Source organism: Gadus chalcogrammus, chromosome 5 (assembly GCF_026213295.1).
Source record: "Gadus chalcogrammus isolate NIFS_2021 chromosome 5, NIFS_Gcha_1.0, whole genome shotgun sequence".
Taxonomy (NCBI): Eukaryota; Metazoa; Chordata; class Actinopteri; order Gadiformes; family Gadidae; genus Gadus; species Gadus chalcogrammus.
The window spans coordinates 2,337,459-2,356,642 of NC_079416.1; the positions used below are offsets into that span (position 1 = coordinate 2,337,459).

Sequence of the window (19,184 nt, forward strand, 5' to 3'; positions counted from 1 at the left end):
CGATATAACAGACCCCCCCTGGTGCTGAAGTGCGGGTGTGGTGTGTGACTCACCGAGTCTCGGGCCTGCCCGTCATGAACCAGGACGTGGCTCCAGGCGTGCTTGAGGGCCTCATCCTGGAGCTGTGCGGTGGCGAACTGGCCGGGTCGGGACGAGCCTCCCCCCCCCTCTGGTAAGAAGTCCGAGAACTCAGTAAGGGGGGAGCTCTCCGGGTCTTCTGGTGGGTCTGGTTGCTCGGAGGCTGTGAGGGTCTCCGGGGTGTCGGGGGTAGGTTCCGGTGTCTCGCTCCGGACGGGTCCTCTCGCCGTGCGCGCCGGGGTCCCCGGTGGGGAAGGTCCGTTCCCCTCCGATCCCTCGTCCTCCGCCGTCAGCTCCCCCGGGGACGATGGGCGCCGGGTGGCCCCGTAGGCCTGCCGAACCCCCCGCGCCCCTCTGCGGGGAGGGCCTCTCCAGCTCCGTAGCTCCCGCGTCGGGTCCCACAGCCGGTGGAAAATCGGGCAGTCCCTTCCGATTAACACGGGGACCGGAAGGTGGGGGACAATCCCCGCCCGGATCGTGAATACCCCATGGGTGGTGCGGACTACCACGTGGCATGTGGGGTATGTCCGGGTGTCCCCGTGGACGCAGGCCACCTCCATCGGATCCCCGGCCTTCCCGCCCGCCAGGTCGGGGCGAAGGAGGGTAACCGCACTGCCGGTGTCCAAGAGGGCCTGCGTGTCCTGGTTCATTACCCGCGCCGGGATGGTCGGACTCCCAGAGGTTCCCCGCGTCCAGCAGGTCGCCAACATGCACGTGGGGTCCGCCCCCGGGTCCGCGTACGCCGACGGCATCGACACATCACGTCCCCTCGGGCAGTAGCGAGCGATGTGGCCGTACTGGCCGCACCCGAAGCAGCGCCGCACCTCCCGGTTCTCCGGTACTCCGCTCAGGGGGGTGACGCCGGGAGCCGGGTTGCCGCTGGGGGGTCCCCTCGGGGCTTGGCCGGTCACGGCGCGCCGTGGGGCTGGGGCGGACCCGGCGTTCAGGAGCTGGGCCACCTGCCAGTTCTCCAGCTGGAGGACCAGGTCGTCCACGGTGGCAGGGTGATGGTGGGCCAGCACGCGGCGGGCGTCCGGCGGGAGTCGCCGCAGGGTGTGGTCAATGATCACCCGGTCGATCGGGCCGGGGCCCTCTCCCGCTGTCAGCCACCGCTTCACCAGCCGGCTGTGCTGGGCGATCTGGGTGCGCACAGCTCCCTGCGCGTCAAACCGCCAATCCTGCGCGCGTTGCGCGCGCGCCGCGAGGTTGTGGCCGTAGTAGGCCAGTATGGCCTGTTTGAGCGCCGGGTACTGGCGGGCGACGTCCGCCGGCAGGTCCTGGCTCGCCTGCTGGGCGGGTCCGGTGAGGAACGGCGCCACAATGTGCGCCCACTGCTCCTCTGGCCAGCCTTCCCTCTGTGCGGTCCGCTCGAAGACCTCGAGGTAAGCCTCCACGTCGTCTTCCGGTCCCAGCTTCGTGAGGCGGCTGGTCGGGGCGGCGGTCGGCGCAGCACGGACGGCGTGCTGAGTCAGCCGCAGAACGGCTTCGCGGAGCAGGGCGAGGCTCTCGGTGGTCTCCCGCTGGTGTTGCTGGGCAGCCAGCGCCGCGGCTCCGTCCGGGTTCTGCATGGTGGGGTAGTAGTAGTGGGAACGCTCAAGATGCCTGCATTCTCCACCATATGTGGTATCCGGGAATGAGGAATGCGCCGGGAGTAAGTGAAACACGTGGCAACGGATGGTTTAAGCCGACTTTCGGCGTTTATTTCAATAGCAAAGAGGATAAGGGTGCGCTTGGGTCTCCGTGAGCCTCAAGCCTCTGCAGTCCATGCGTCTCTCTGCCTCTGCCGTCCATGCTTGTCTCTGCCTCTCTTGTAGTGGCTCCGGGCCTTTCTCCTCCCCGCCGCCAGGTGTCCCCCATCCCGCTGATTGGGGGGAAGGACCCGGTGCTCTCCGTCGCCGGCTGGTGGGTGGGGGTGGTACACCCCGTCCTTCACGGTTCCGCGGGCCCGTTCAGGCCGAGGCTTCAGGGGCGGGATGCCACAGTGTATAGCTCATACACATGACAGGACACGCATATCTTTTCAATTTTTATTCATTCAGAATATTTACATACTATTTGAAAATGAAAGAGGCTGGGATTTTGTTTTATATCATTTGTTTATATTGTTCAGTAGTATATGCCTAAATGAGGCCGTAACACAGTTAACGGACGAGCAGAGGTGGTGACGTCATCGAGTCCGCTGCTGCTCCAAATTGCAGGTACGTACTCGCGTGCTCGCAAGTCTGTGCTTGAAGTACAGACTTGCCAAGTACGTGCTTGCAAGTCATCGAGTCCGTAGTACGCGTGCTAGGAATTGAGAAACGGCTAGAGAGTCCCATAAAGGCGACGAGCCTTCTTTCCCATTAAACGGTAAACACAAGCGGTTCAACTGTTGGTGTGTTCTCTGTGTTGTTGTCCATTGTTGTTAAAACTCTGACTGGCGGCAGACTTTGGCCGTTTCTCAATTTGCGTTCCTTTCTGTACTTGTGTGCTTGCGTTCTTGAGAAACGTCATCAGTCGTAGCCCAAGTACTGTTCCAATTCAAAGTACGCATCAGGCTAAGTACTGTCATAAAACCCGGAAGTGTTCTTGATGAGTTCTTAAATTGACCGAAATATTGAGCCTGCATCGATGGTGACTTGTGTGGACCGTTGAATATCCCAGGATGCATTTCGCATTTCGCATTCCTGTTTTAAAATATCAGTGTGTAAGCTATAAAATAGGCTATATAGGAACATTTTAAAAGTATAACAAAGATGGAGGCCTATTCAACATATTTACATACTATTTTAAAATGAAAGAGGGGTTTTGTTTTACATAATTAGTTTATATTGTATAAGTCGCTGATGGAGGAAACCCATCGCAACGGAATTCCCGGTCGGATCCATCTGATCGTGTGTGTGTGTGTGTGTGTGTGTGTGTGTGTGTGTGTTATATTCTCGCTCGTTCGTAATTCTTATATCAATAGCCTACTCTCCAATAATATAATAATAGGCCGTGTATGAAAATTGAGAAACGGCAATCTCATACAATCTTTTTCAAGCCACTGATTGTTTATATGTAGGGTACAGCTGGCTTGCCGTGTGAATACGCAAGGCCGCCTTAATGCACGGGCTTGCCTGGGCTGAAGCCCCAGGGCCTACGCCGATCGGGGGGCCTATCATGAGCTGCAGAAAAAAGTTACACATCTTCATTGTAAGATCCCCTCTCATGGGGCCTACGAAACCTCTCAGGCCCAGGGCCCAATGGCAGGTTAAGGCAGGCCTGTGAATACGCATAACTTTTCATTTATATTCATTCAAAATATTAATATAGCCTACTATTTTAAAACTAAAGAAGCTGGTGTTTTGTTTAATATAATTTGTTTATATTGTTCAGTAGTTATATGCCTACATGAGGCCGTAGCACAGTTAACAGACGAGCTGAGCTGGTGACGTCATCGAGTCCGCTGCTGTTCCAATTGCAGGTGCGTACTCCCGTCCTCGGTAGTGTGTACTTGGGCCCCGTCCACACGAAGCCGGCGAATCCGCTGACCGAAACCGCAAACTTCTGAAACCACCCACGGAGGTGGTTTCAAATCTACCCGGTTTAGTTTTGGATTCGTGTGGACGCCTGAAACCGACTGAAACCGTAAACCATGACGTCATCGCCCCACCCCTCGACCCTCTAGCCAATGACTGTTAAGCCCGCGGAGTCTCAGAACTCACAACAACAAGGATTTCTGTAGCAGAAGCAGCGCCCATTATGGGCAGAGGCGCTGCATCCCATTAGGCATACCAGGCAATTGCCTGGGGCCCCGCAATTGCTTGGGGCCCCGGGCCACTACTAGGGGGCCCCCTAGAGCCAAAAATCGTTCCATCATACCCCCCCCCGTCAACAATCGCTCCATACCCCCCCCCCCGTCAACAATCGCTCCATACCCCCCCCCGTCAACAATTGATCCATACCCCCCCCCCCCCCCCCCCCCCCGTCAACAATCCTCTGCCTAGGGCCCCCACACTCCCTAGAATCGCCCCTGATTATGGGCCTGGAATGTGTACTACAGGGTTTCTACAGATCTACCCGGTTTCGCTTGACTCCGTCTTTACGGAGATACTGCAAAACCGGATAGATCGAAACCTTAACGGTTTCGCCTGTTTCGGCTTCGTGTGGACGGGGCCTTGAAGTCCGGACTTGCCAAGTACGAACTTCCAAGTCCGCGAGTACGTAGTACGCGTACTAGGAATTGAGAAACAGCTTTTATTATGGTCCATGCAGCGGACGCTTGGTGATGACGTGTTACGACGTGATGACGTATTTACAAGAGCCTACCGTGGCCAGGCCACAGTTGCGACGGCCAACGGCCACGGCCAGATGGCGTGTGTGCAGGCCAGAGAACAATTGGGCCATTTGAGCACAGTTAGGTGTGAAAACGGCAGACGGCCAGGGCCAGATGGCCTAGTGTGAGTGCACCCTTAGTGTTTGACTTTTTATAGATTTTCATATCACGGCTACGCAACCTGAGCTGGATGACGTATAGTCCATGCGACGACCATGGACATAATAAAGGCGACGAGCTATCTTTCCCATTAAACGGTAAACATGGCGTCAAGCGATGTTTACGCTTGTCAGCAGTGAGAGTGGTCTCTATCTGAGAACGGCTCCAAATAAGCAACAGACTCAGCAAAGTGTGAACTGTGTTTTCTGTGTTGTTGTCCATTGTTGTTAAAAGTCTGACTGGCGGCAGACTTTATTATGGTCCATGCAGCGGACGCTTGGTGATGACGTGTTACTTACGATGGGATGACGTATGTACAAGAGCCTACCATGGCCAGGCCACAGTTGCGACGGCCAACGGCCACGGCCAGATGGTCTAGTGTGAGTGCACTCGCACTCACACTAGGCAGAGTTCCCCTGTACCTTACTCAAGCATGATTCCCGAAGTAAATTGCCAGCTTGAGCTAGAACCCCAATTTACCCTCCCGGACCCTGCACACATTGGCGGTTTATTGGGTTTCATTCTGTTGTAAATGCGACGGCTCCGCTGAATCTCTTTATTCTACTAAAGAGGTCAGGCATGCAGGGTTTGCAATTACCAGCTAGCTTTAGTTTAAAGTGAGCGTCTATGTGACAGAATGTCTTACCTTAACCCTGTACATTACACCTTCGATTCTTTGCTTTTGTACATTGAAACTCAAGAAGGATATGTTACCTTCAATGAATCAATTGTTCTTCTCCTATGCAGGGTGGCAAACCTGTACTTCCTGTTTCTGGTGCTGCTGAACTGGGTGCCGGCAGTGGAGGCCTTCCAAAAGGAGATCACCATGGTGCCTCTGCTGGTGGTCCTCATTGCCATCGCCTTCAAAGACGCTCTGGAGGACTACCGGCGCTACCTGTTTGACAAGACTGTCAACCACAGCCTGGTGCGCGTCTACTGCAGGTGATGGAGGACGACTGATAGACTGGTTGATGTTTTATTTTCATTTATAAAAGGAAAAAAAATCTACATGACTCAATTTATAGAACTAGATAAAGAATATGTTAGCGTCCTTTGAAAAAAAATCTACATGACTCAATTTATAGAACTAGATAAGGAATATGTTAGCGTCCTTTGGACTGGACAGCCCCCAAAGGGGCTGTCCAGTCCAAAGGCAAGAATCAGAACCACACTGAAACATATATAAGTCCATCCCGCATTTTCGGTTAAGAATACGTTTTTTATAAATCCTGACAAATAAAGGAATTCATTAAACGTGTTTTTTTTTTTCATTATTTTTCATTTATAAATATGCTGCACTAATTATGTTTTTTTTTTTATTGCTGAGCACTACACAAAGATTGCGTTTAGAGGTTGTGATCCTCAATGTTTGACCGGTCTAACCTAAAAGAGGCCAATCCCTCTCTTAGCCCTCAAAAATGCCACGTTGGATGTCCTCATGTGTTCAGGTAAATACAATGACGTGATGTGCTTTACCTCCACATATCGTTGGACTGATGCGGCTCTTCTCTGTATTCTTGGCATAGTAAGCAGAAAGCCTACATTGACCAACACTGGCAGGATGTCCGGGTGGGAGACTTTATTCGCCTGTCCTGCAACGAGATCATTCCAGCCGATGTGTTGCTGCTGTACTCGTCGGACCCGCGAGGCATCTGTTACATCGAGACGGCCAACCTCGACGGGGAGACCAACCTCAAACAGAGACGGGTAGTCTCAGACCTGCCCCTGCAGGTAGGGTGCATCTGGAGCAGCGTGTTACCATACCATACCAGTGTTAGTTCCACTGGTATCACTCCACAGTTCATCATAAAGCGTTTGATAATCTTTGTCTACATACTCTTCACTGGGACTCCCTCTGCGAACATATCCCTCATCTCCCAATATTCTCCGATATAATTGTCTGTCATCATGCTCAGATATGCTTTGAATACCATCTGCAGACAATGTATTGATGGTCAATATGTCCTCTATCAATGGTTACCCGCTTGATTACTTAGCCAGTAGAGTCAATATATTCCTGCAGTTTAAATCATGTTGAAGGAATAAAAGGAAATCAATAAACTGAAATGACTTGTCCAATGTTATGCAGGGCTCCAGACTAACTTTTTCCTTGGGTGCACTGGTGCACCTAAATTTTTAATTTGGGTGCACCAGCACGTATTTATGGTGCACCCAAGTTGTGAGTTGTTGAGAGGGGGGGGGCGTTGGACCGTGCCTGCCTTGCGCTGAGTTGTTGACGGGGGGGGGTGACAGCGTCTGGGCCCCCGGGCAGCTGCACCGGTTGCACCGTCGATATTTACGCCACTGATAATAATATTTTGACCATTAAATAAATGCCTTCAGTAAGACCTGGGGGGCATACCACGAACCTCGCTGAACATACCCAGGCTTTCTTGGGAAAATCTGGCTCGACAGAGCCGCAACTCGCAATCAGGGGGGACGCGGTTGCCCATAATATGGCTAGGGTGGCGTGCTGGCAAAAAATAGCCGACCGGGTTAATTCGTAAGCGATAAGATTCTGCATATTGTCTAAAAAATATTATGTATCATCATCCCTTTTACCCCCATATATGTGGGGCCCCATGTTTGCTCCTACGAACATGGGGCCAAGTCAAAAATAAATATAAAAATATTATTCAATGTGGTAAGTTGTAAGCATCCATTTGAATAATTTCAGGTGAATCTAGCCTATGATTTCTTTTTCCGACTATGGAGGTGATTTTTCTTAACAATTCTCACAGCTGTAATATGAATTTGTATATGCCTAGGCCTTATTGTGTCACTGACATAGCGGTTATATAAGGGATAATGGACAACACGGCACTTGACTATAGGTTAATGTACGTTGAACGTGCGGGGCCACCTTCGAACTTGAAACACAGACACACTGCGCAACACTAGCCGCGTTTACATGGCACATCTGATCCGCATAGATTTCTATGCGGAATAGATCTGTTCCTAAAATGTGATCCCCTACTGTATACATGGCAGTAACAAAAGTGTCCGTTATGTCTCTCGCGCACACCTGACACATCTCTGGACCGGCGGCGACATAATGGACGTCTACGAACTTTGAATATGATTTTTGGCCAAAAGTCAAAGCCCTAGTATAGGCGCAGCCTTTTAAGGCTATCGCTATTGGGTTATCCCTAGGCGTGAGCCGTAGCACTGAAAAATTTGTAATCCCCGACCACCAACAGCGTGGGCCTCAATTACGTCCGCGTGCGGCGTGCCTCAACGACGTACGCATTTCGCAGATATAGTCGGGCGCCGGCGGACGTTCTGCTCCCAATAAACAGCTTTTCTTCAGCTATGTAAAGGACAATGAGGCCGACACTTAAAAGGCTGCGCCTATACTCATAGAATCTGGAGTTACAATACGTAACTATCGTTTCAGCCATTTACTGTACAATTCAGAATTGAATGAGAGGAGGGCTGAGGAGGGCTGTCAATCAAATATCGCGCTTCAGAAACGGCCAATCCTAGGAAAGCCCGCCCTGCCTTGGTTCCCTCCCCCATAGTGCCAAAATGTAATTCGAGCGAGAGCGTAAAAACATCTTTCGCGAGAGGTTTTGCGCACGCTGAGGTAATTTGCGCGCGCGAGAGGCTGTTTTGCGCGCGCTGAGGTAATTTGCGCGCGCAAGAGGCTGTTTTGCGCGCGCAGAGATCATTTGCGCGCTCGCAGTCAATATCTACGCGTGTGGAATAATCTAATACGCCCGAATGCATCTTTTATCACATTAGTGAATTATGGCACTAATGTGTCGCCATATCTTCCTCCCCAAGATTGCAGACGAACGTCACCACCTCCTTGTTCGTCCAAGCAAGCGTTTTACGCGACATGTTAATTGTAAAGAATAATACCTCGAGGCTACTGTTTGTTTGTTTTTATCCCTGCGTCACCCGGAAGTGATGATTCTGTCGACCAATCAACGGAGGGGGTGTGTAGCTAGAATTTCCCGGGACCCTTTCAGGCGTCTCGTCTCGTTTTCAGTACCCAACGGAGGAGTCCTGAAAACGAGGCCAAAACTGGCCAAAACGGGTACGGCTAAGTCCGGGTCACGCCCACTTTTGGCGGTGGAAACGCGACCCGATCCGCACCTTTGCGATCCGATCCGTTCCGCACCCTGCAGTGGAAACGCGCCATAGTACAGGCCCCTGGATTGGGCTTCGCGGGTTTGTTTACCTGCGTTGCTATGGTTACCGGTCTTGCGTGTTCCAACGCTTTATTAGGTATCTAATAAATCGCTGTCTAATCAATACTTCATTCACTGCCTCTTCCGTGGTCAATGCAATATTATGAATAGACTGCTCTGTAAAAAAAATTAAAATTATACCAGATACATTTTCAGTAGCACTACCCCGAATTCTAGGCGCATGTGCGCCCAAATTAGGCTCACTCTGGAGCCCGGTTATGGATTTCATTGAACATTGCTCTCTGATGCCTTATGCATACCTTGTTAACCCTTAATAACATAATTTGAAATAAATCAGATATTTCTGTTCTGTGTTTCTGTATTTCTGATAATTAATCATTTAAATATTTATTAACTATTAAAAACAATTAACCATTTGAAATGGTTTTATTACTATTCAAGATGTGTTAATTTACTTGGCAACAAAATTCTTAATTTCCTCTTTCCTTTATTTGGGGAGTTTATAATTGGTATTTCCGTATCAATGATTTGTGGCCATACGTTTCTGATGCAAATGCTCAAGTTACGTGGCTTTGGCTCTGTTTGTGACCTGCATCCTTGTTTACTGTGTGTGTGTGTGTGTGTGTGTGTGTGTGTGTGTGTGTGTGTGTGTGTGTGTGTGTGTGTGTGTGTGTGTGTGTGTGTGTGTGTGTGTGTGTGTGTGTGTGTGTGTGTGTGTGTGTGTGTCGCAGGGATCGGAGCTGACTCCAGAGAGCTTCTATTGTCGTATTGAATGTGAAAATCCTAATAATGACCTGGGCCGGTTTCGAGGTTACATGTATGTATTAACTCAAGTCCTAACGTGTATAGGTGTATTGATCATTTATAACCTTTTTGCTACGGTATTGAAACACTTTTTTTTAAGTATTTAAATTTCAATGTGTGTGTGTGATGTAGAATTTCTTCAGGGAAAACTAATAATCAATATAGGTAGTATCCGAACATATGCCCAACGTACAAACACTACCTAAACTTCCAAATGGTACATTAGTTCTTCAAGGTTTTATTGTGTTATGTAAATTTTCTCCTGTCCTGACCCTCCTCCTCCATGGGCAGGGAGCACTCCAGTAAGGTCCGCGTTGGTCTCCACAACGACAACCTTCTGCTGCGGAGCTGTACCGTCCGCAACACGCAGACCGTTGTCGGCCTCGTCGTCTACGCTGGTGAGCCTGATCAGTGCCCTATTCAATGCTATCCCATGAGGCATAATGGGTTTTATTTACTACTTCTACTTGTTCTCTAAGTAGTGTACTATGTAGTGTTCACACTATAGGGATAAAGGAAGAAGTCTAATAGGCTTGAACTCATTGGGCCTTATTCACCTAGCTTGTTTCAGTTTGTTTGAGTGCGATATACATCGTGAATGCAATGGGGGTTTTGCTCATTGGTTGGTTGAGGGTTGTAGATTTAGATCTGGACGCATACTTTAAGCTGTTTTGCAGAAAAGAAAGCTTTTACTTGTCTGATTAGTTTCTCAACTGAAACCCAAGCAGGTGCGTACTGGTTGCTCTGAAACTAGTTCGGAAAAAAAAATCAAGCTGGATATCTGTCGTGGTAATTCCTTTATGAGATATTGAGTCTAGGACATATTCCACTGCGAAATCAAAAAAAAAAGCACACAATAGTTGTATGCATAAATTAAATTGGTTAATTAACACAGTCTTTTACACAGTTTAAACGTGGCTATAAATACAAGTTCAAAATATAGTTGCAAGCAACCATGACAAGGTCCTACTGTATGGCAAGTATGGTGACAAAGGCCTAGTGAATACTTCATAGTAAACATTGTTTGATTTCATGCCATGTCTGGTAATCAGTTTGGTCAAGGCAGAATGGAACCAGCGCTCTCACGGCCATGTGGCTGACGCTGTACGACTACACTACACAGACGTTTGAATTGCCAAGGGCACATGACCAAGGCCGCCTTAATGCACGGGCTTGCCTGGGCTGAAGCCCCAGGGCCTACGCCGATCGGGGGGCCTATCATGAGCTGCAGTAAAAAAAAAATATATATATATTTTTTATTTATATTTTATACTGGCCCATGATAGGCCCCCAGATCGGCGAAGGCCCAAGACAATGTGATTTTTTTGTTTGGGGCTTACAAAGACCCCCCCCCCCGTCAACAAACCTTCCTTCCCCCCCCCCCCCCCCCCCCCCGTCAACAAACCTCAGCCCCAGGGCCCAATGGCAGGTTAGGGCAGGCCTGCACATGACACATATGTTTTGAGAAGGATCAGTCTTCCCTATGTGGCATATATAAAGTATACAGTCAAACAGTCCATGGCAAAATTGACTTTTTGAGAAATTATGTGTGTACCCCAAGCCCCGCCTTGCGTTGGATAGAGGCCTCGGTTTGGATAGGCAGACTTCAAACTAGAGCCCGACCGATATATCGGCAGGCCGATATTATCAGCCGATATTAGGCATTTTTCAAACTATTCGGTATCGGCATTTATAATGGCCGATAAATTAATATAAAAAAAAGAAAAAAAGTTTGTCCACCAGAGGGTGCTCTAACGTCCAAACCCGCTGATTCAGCCAGAGTTAGGCAGAGTGAATGACGGAGATCGACGGAGATCATCGGTGTTGTTCATGTGTGCAAGTGTGTTCATGGTAAGTTGGCAACTGTCACGAGACATACATTGCTTGAATAACAATTAAAAGAACATCCCCATCAATTCTCTAAAGTCGATAAGCATGACTTAATTCATGACTACCGTGTCCAGTTTTGCTGTCAGATCGGATTTTTAAATCACAAAATATTCGTATCGGTATCGGCCTTAAAAATTCTATATCGGTAAGGCTCTACTTCAAACCAATGCATCCAATAATCTTTTTTATAAATATATTTTTTTTCTTTATTTTATTTTTGACATTTGCCATGGATATACTGCAGAATCTGCTCTTGGTAGCCATGTTATAGATATATATATTGAAAGCAAAGCCTATGTGGTTTTGAATCAAGGTTATATCTGTTTAAACATCCGATATCCATTTATTTCACTTTAAATTGTTGGTCGAGTTGTGGTCATTTGCGTTGTATGAGAGTTGTGTCATGGAGTTTGTTCCAGTGCTAGCCCTTGTACAGATGACAAAAGTTATCAGTAAATAATGTTTTAAGAAATAGTTGACCTCCTGCGTGAGATGTGCGTAGCTGAATATGGCATGCCTACGCTACTGTATTTTGTAATATTTCATAACATCGTCATAATGGTAGTATGTATAAATATTTTATGAGGTGGTACCAGGGATGGAAATTAACACCTGCCACACGCCATTTGCGGGTGGATTTGTATGGTGGCGGGTGAATTGTGTCACTTCACCCACCACTGTGTCGGGTAATACTTTCCAGTCAGGTCCGATCAAATTTGCATATTTAATACATTCGTCATACGGCGCTGCACAGTCAGAGAATGTCTAATATGAGGAGAATGGGCACTCGCTGGTTAGTTCCGGTTTTCTGGACTGGTTGCAGTAATAATCTCTGTCCACGCGGGGCGCTCGCAGGCCAGTCCAGAATGAATGGGAGCCTATGGGGTTTTATCTTCAGAATCCACTTTTCTCACAATGTAATTTTTTGTTTAGTAATTTGAAAGTTGCGTTCAAAAGGAGGGGCTAAGATAATTAACTCAGCAGAATAGTGCATTTTTTAAGGTCAGGTATCTGTTCTAAAAGGCACGCAGATAAGATAAGATAAGAGGCAGCAGAGAGAGAGGTCATGTTTCCTGAAGCTCCGCTAGGCATTGGAAAAAACTACTTAATTCATAGTTCAGATCTACTTTATTTTATTCTATTTCATGATCCTCCATTGCTCGATTCAACAATACATTTTGGCTTTTTATGACTCCCGGATCAGACCGCAGCAAAAGCCTTGGACTTTCCTATCGCCCACATGCCTCTGTACTCGGATATCTCGGGCACGGAGACTGGGAAATGCACAGACTGCACCAAACTGCGACAGACAGTGGCTTTATTTGAAACGAGACTAGCAGCATTAGAAAAATGCAAAGGACTTCTCCAGGATACAGTGCCGATGGGTGAATTTGCTGAGCTAACTCAGACAAATACACAACAAGGCTACACTGTATCCTTCCCGAAGCTGGACAAGAGAGAGACAGTTCCAGCTGCATCTCACTGGCACAGAGTCGGCGCTAAGCCAAAACAACATACCAAAGTGAATCAACAAGTGAATCAACAAGTTCACTCAACGGCAAATGCTAAGCTACCCAAAACTAAAGTTGCATGTATCAGCCGGATTAGCCCGTCACTGAAGTTAACCCTGCCGCTGAAGAACCGGTTCCTGCCACTTCAAAAGCCAACGAACGCGCCTGCCACCCATGCACCCTTGAGCCCCGAGATGCGTCCGGACAAACAGTAGGGACAGAGACCGACTATGAACCCGTCGCCAGAGAGGCGAGCTGTGCATGCGTCGGCCACCTGTGCACCCCTGAGCCCCGAAATGTGTCCGGACGGACGGTGCGGTCAGAGATGGAACAAGAACCAGTCGCCACGGAGGCGAGCTGCGCATGCGTCTACCACCGCCACCTCAAGCCAACAAGGGCCCATCTCACAGAAAGCAGATGAACCAGACACTCTGATTATAGGAGACTCAACCATCAAGGATATAACCGGTAAGAAGATCAAAACATGCTACTTCCCAGATGTGATGGTTAGTGATATCAACCAGAAACTAGCCACAATCATATTGGAAAACCCCAAAATCTCACAGATTATTGTGCATGCAGGAATTAATGATATTCAAAGAGAACAGTCAGAACTTCTGAAGAGGGATTACGCTGATCTGTTGGATACACTGGACAAAATACACATTAAGTCATTCATCAGTGGACCCATACCAGCAGTTGACAGGGGAATAAACAGATTCAGTCGTCTACTTGCACTGAATACATGGCTTTCCAGAGTCTGCAATGAAAGAGGAAGGGGCTTTATTGACAATTTCAACTTGTTCTGGGGGCGCAAATATCTTTTCAGAGCAGATGGCCTACACCCAAACAGGTTAGGCTCAAAACTGTTAAGGGACAATCTTCTCTTCTCGCTTTCCCACAAATCTCCATGGTCTGACGCACAGGCCACAATCAGAGCACAGGTTGAGAAGAAGCGAGACTACAGCAGGGTGTCCGCGGAGGTCTTAAAAGTCTTAAAAAGTCTTAAATTCATTTTTCTAAATTTAAGGCCTTAAAAAGTCTTAAATTCGTCAAAAATGTCATATGCTGGTCTTAAATTTATAACTCGGAGGTCTTAAATTTGTCGGGGCAGGGCTATTTAATTTTTTATTTTTCTCGCGGGACTTTTCGGGAAGGAGATGTAGAGAGGCTACTTTCTTGCTAGCTGCATATATAAACGGATGTCTGCGCGCTTGCTAGCTAGTCTGCAACAATGGGTAAATGCAAGTTCAACGTCAGTTGGCTGGAAGACGTCCGTTTCCGAGGTTGGCTAGCGTCCGTTGCAACCCAGAACAGGCCAGATGCATTCCATGCAAAAGTAGCCTACATTCAAGCTCGGCACCATGGGGATTAAGGCTGTCGTCAGCCATATGTAGAGCCAAAAACATAAAACCTCTGCCAGGAGCCACACACAGACCCCAGCCATTTCTACGTTTTGCATCTCTGCCCCGGCACCACCGCCGCAGACGGTCCGCGCTGCTAGCACTGACCTGAGGGTAGCATTTGGTTCGACACCAACACTGAAAGCGGAGGTGTTGTGGATTCTAAACACAGTGGTCAAGCACCAGTCCTACAACTCGAATGAGGGGATAGGAGATCTCTTCGGTTTGATGTTCCCTGACTCTCAAATCGCGAGCACCTTTACTGCTGGAAGGGACAAAACGGCGTATATAACTCGCTTCGGACTAGCGCCTTTCATCCGAAACGAGCTAATCTGCAGCGTCAACAAGGCTGATTTTGTTTTGACGTTTGAGACGTTGAACCACGCCACTAAAAGCAAGCAACTTTGCGTGCACGTCCGATATTGGGTCAGAGATCAAGTGCATTCCCGGTACTTGGGCTCGCAATTCATGGGGCCCCACATATATGGGGGTAAAAGGGATGATGATGCATAATATTTTTTAGACAATATGCAGAATCTTTTCACGGACGAATTAACACGGTCGGCTATTTTTGCCAGCACGCCACCCTAGCCATATTATGGGAAATCGTGTTCCCCTTGGCTGTGATTTGAACTTTGAATTCCTCGTAGGAGTTCATAATAATACATTGCTCGCCTTGGATGAAATACACCGCTCTTGCGCGATTTATTTTGCATAAGGGTGAGTCAAATGACGCGAGAAACGCCCCTTCTATGTGAACGCACATTGAACCTAAAGCGGAAAACCTGGTTCAACTAATTTAATCTAAAGTGAGCGTCGTGGTACCATTTAACTGTGATTGCGAGTTGCGGCTCTGTCGAGCCAGGTTTTCCCAAGAAAGCCTGGGCATGTTCAACGAGGTTCGTGGTATACCCCCCAGGTCTTACTGAAGGCATTTATTTAATGGTGAAAATATTATCAGTGGCGTAAATATCGACTGCCCGGGGGCCCAGACGCTGTCCCCCCCCCCCCCCCCCCCCCTCTCAACAACTCACAACTTGGGTGCACCATAAATACCCAAATTAAAAATGTAGGCGCACCAGTGCACCCAAGGAAAAAGTTAGTCTGGAGCCCTGGAGTATCACTTTATGTTCAATAAACAGACAGAAAGTAAACTTGAATGAGTCTCATTGAGTGACACACATGCTATGCTTGGGTTGTAATACAGCGGGATCCCTCCCAGCATCCCGGGTTTAAGGTCTTAAATTTCATTCAAGGTGGTATTAAAAAGGTCTTAAAAAGTCTTAAATTTGACTTGCTGAAACCTGCAGATACCCTGTACAGCCTCCCCGACACATCTACTCTGCCACTATCTGCCACACAGATAGCAGATAGACCAAAGACCTTGAAGAGAGACAACAGCCTGCTCGACACCATGGACACAGTGCCTTCCCCCATCGCTGATGCTGGCTTGGCGAGGAACGGCCACCCCCCTCCTCTGCACTCCCCCATCGACGATGACCTCCAGCCTCATCTCTCCCATAGCCACAACTCCAGCTCCACTGTCTCCTCCCTTTTCGGTTTTCCAGCTGAATTTAAGAAACTGGAATATGTTGGCATCAAACTTGCATCTGTGTCAATGATAGCATCGCCACGTCATGGACACAGGCTGATGACACCCAAGCGGAGGGAGCCCCAGCCCCCCCCCCCCCTGTACTAATAGTAGTCCTGAGTATTACTGAGACAAAAAATGGTTCAGCCGTAGACAAATTATAAAGGACGTTTTGCATAATCTGCTGAACCCAAGGTTGCCTATGTCAAAACATGGCAACTTTTGCATTCTTGCTGTAACACTAAGAGAGTAAACAAAGGGAAACTTCGACACACTGCTAACCTCACAAATCTCATACATATTGCCTCCAAACCAAAAACAACCTTGAAGCCTATCAACAACACCATCAGGATGGGTCTACTTATGGCGCGTTTCCACTGCAGGGTGCGGAACGGATCGGATCGCAAAGGTGCGGGTCGGGTCGCGTTTCCACCGCCAAAAGTGGGCGTGACCCGGACTTTGCCGTACCCGTTCCGGCCCCGTTCTCGGGACTCCTCCGTTGGGGTACCGAAAACGACACGAGACGCCTGAAAGGGTCCCGGGAAATTCTAGCTACACCCCCCCCTCCGTTGATTGGTCGACAGAATCGTCACTTCCGGGCGACGCGGGATAAAAACGAACAAACAGTAGCCTCGAGGTATTATTCTTTACAATTAACATGTTGCTTAAAACGCTTGCTTGGGCGAAGAAGGAGATGGAGACGTTCGTCTGCATTCTTGGGGAGGAAGACGTTGTTTACGATGTTTTACATAGCTGCCGCGGAGATCGACATCCGGCCTACCACAAAGGGTACTGTCGGCAGTGGAAACGCAACCTCGGAACTGAGCTGGGCTATACCACCCCCTCCCTACCGCACCTTTGCGATCCGATCCGTTCCGCACCCTGCAGTGGAAACGCGGCATTAATGTTAGGTCTCTTAATAACAAATCATTTTTAGTTAATGATTTTATTACCACCTCTAAACTGGATTTTATGTTTTTAACTGAAACATGGCTGGAACAAAATAACAGTGCAACCGTTCTGATAGAGACAGCTCTTCCCAACTATAACTTTTTTGATGCATGTAGATCTGGAAAAAGAGGTGGAGGGGTTGCTGTTATATTTAAAAATGTTTTTCAGGGGAAACAGATGTTAGTTGGTGATTTTCCATCATTCTAATACCTTTTTTGTATTGAAATGCTCCCCCAGAGTTCTCCTATTAATTATTTACAGGCCACCCACATACTCTGCAAATTTTTTCGATGACTTCACAGAATTATTGTCTAGCATCTCCACAGACTTTGACTGTCTAATTATAACTGGTGACTTCAATTTTCATACTGATGATTTGAATGAAAAGTGTGCAAAAAAACTTTTTACCATTTTGGACACATTTGAACTGTCTCAACATGTGAAAGAGACTACTCATTGTAAGGGGCACACTCTAGACCTGGTTATCACAAAGGGCCTCAATGTTTCTGATCTCTCTGTGACTGATCCTTCCTTGTCTGACCACTTTTGTGTTTTCTTTAATATATCTTTTATCCCCGACATACAGACAAAATCTAATACTGTAAAAAAACGGTATATCAATGAAGAATCTTACGTACTTTTTAGAAAGGCCATCTCCTTACTACCACCTCTCAACCCATGTTCTGCTGATGATCTTGTAGAAAACTTTAATTTGAAAATTTTGAAAGTCATGGATGTCATTGCACCTTATAAGGTTAGAACGATTTCTGGAAAGCAAAAGGCACCCTGGAGAAAAGCTGCTTCTGTAACAGCACAGAAAAAAGAATGCAGGAAGGTTGAACGCATCTGGCGTAGAACAAAACTTCATATTCACCATGATATCTACAAAGAGAGCCTCCGTGCCTACAATTTAGACTTAAAAAGTGCTAGAGAAACATTTTTATCGAATATCATTAAAACCAATAATGCAAAAACCCTATTTGCAACTGTTGACAGACTGACCAACCCCCCAACATAAATTCCACCTGATCTCCATTCCACGCAGAAATGCAATGAGTTTGCAGCTTTTTATACTGATAAAATTGAAGGCATCAGACACGCCATCAATATCTCCACTTCAAACAAAAATGTTGGACTACCACCCTGTTCAGGCAAAAGTAACGTGGCAGGGATGGCATGCTTTAATGTTATAGACTCTAAAACTGTAACACAACTAAAGCCATCCACCTGTTGCCTTGATTCTTTACCTACCAACGTCTTTAAGAATGTTTTTGACTGCCTAGCAATAGACATATTGCAGATAGTTAACAACTCTCTCCAGTCAGGCAACTTCCCAAAAGCCCTGAAAACTGCAGTTATTAAACCCCTTTTAAAAAAGCAAAGCCTAGATACCTCTATTATTAACAACTACAGACCAATATCAAATCTACCCTTCATAAGTAAAATCCTTGAGAAAGTTGTCCTCCAGCAACTTAAACACTTCCTGGCATCAACTGGTTGTTTATGTCACATTACAATCACGATTTCGACCCCTGCACAGCACTGAGACCGCCCTCATTAAAGTTGTAAACGACATCCGTCTTAACACACTCTGGCAAAACCTCAATACTAATGCTACTAGACCTCAGTGCTGCATTCGATACTGTAGACCATACAATACTTTTTGACAGGTTAGAAAACTGGGTGGGGCTTTCAGGCACAGTCTTAAATTGGTTCAGATCCTACCTACAAAATAGGAACTACTTTGTTTCCATTGGCGACTTTGTATCAGAATCAACCAACGTGATGTGTGGAGTCCCACAAGGTTCGATCTTAGGACCCTCTTTATTCAACATCTACATGCTCCCACTAGGGCAAATCATGCAAAATAACAATATTGACCATCATTGCTATGCTGATGACACGCAAATCTATGTATCCCTATCACCAAATGACTATCGGCCCATAGATCTGCTGTGCCAGTGCATTGAGCAAGTGAGAGACTGGATGTGCCGAAATTTCCTTCAGCTAAATGAGGATAAAACAGAGATAATTGTATTTGGTGCTAAAACAGAAAGGCTTAAAGTAACCCAACACCTTCACTCTCTGTCCCTGAAAACCTCAATCAAAGCCAGAAATCTAGGGGTTATCATGGATTCTGATTTGCATTTCAAAAGTCACATAAAATCAGTTACAAAATCTGCATATTATCACCTTAAAAATGTAGCAAGACTTAGAGGGCTCATGTCCACCGAAGACTTACAAAAACTTGTACATGCCTTTATCACTAGTAAGCTTGACTACTGCAATTGTCTCCTTACAGGTCTCCCAAAACAAACTCTAAGGAAGCTTCAGCTTGTTCAG

General features: G+C 47.4%; 1 protein-coding gene across 2 annotated transcripts in view; it reads left to right on the forward strand.

Moving 5' to 3' along the window:
- Nucleotides 1-19,184, forward strand: part of LOC130383112 (phospholipid-transporting ATPase VD-like) — a 57,583-nt gene that overhangs the window by 12,363 nt on the left and 26,036 nt on the right. For both annotated transcript variants that reach the window (XM_056591163.1, XM_056591164.1), the window contains 4 exons: nt 5,282-5,476; nt 6,061-6,265; nt 9,423-9,508; nt 9,787-9,893. In XM_056591163.1, coding sequence (XP_056447138.1) covers nt 5,282-5,476; nt 6,061-6,265; nt 9,423-9,508; nt 9,787-9,893 — 593 coding nt within the window. The remainder of the gene's footprint in view (nt 1-5,281; nt 5,477-6,060; nt 6,266-9,422; nt 9,509-9,786; nt 9,894-19,184) is intronic.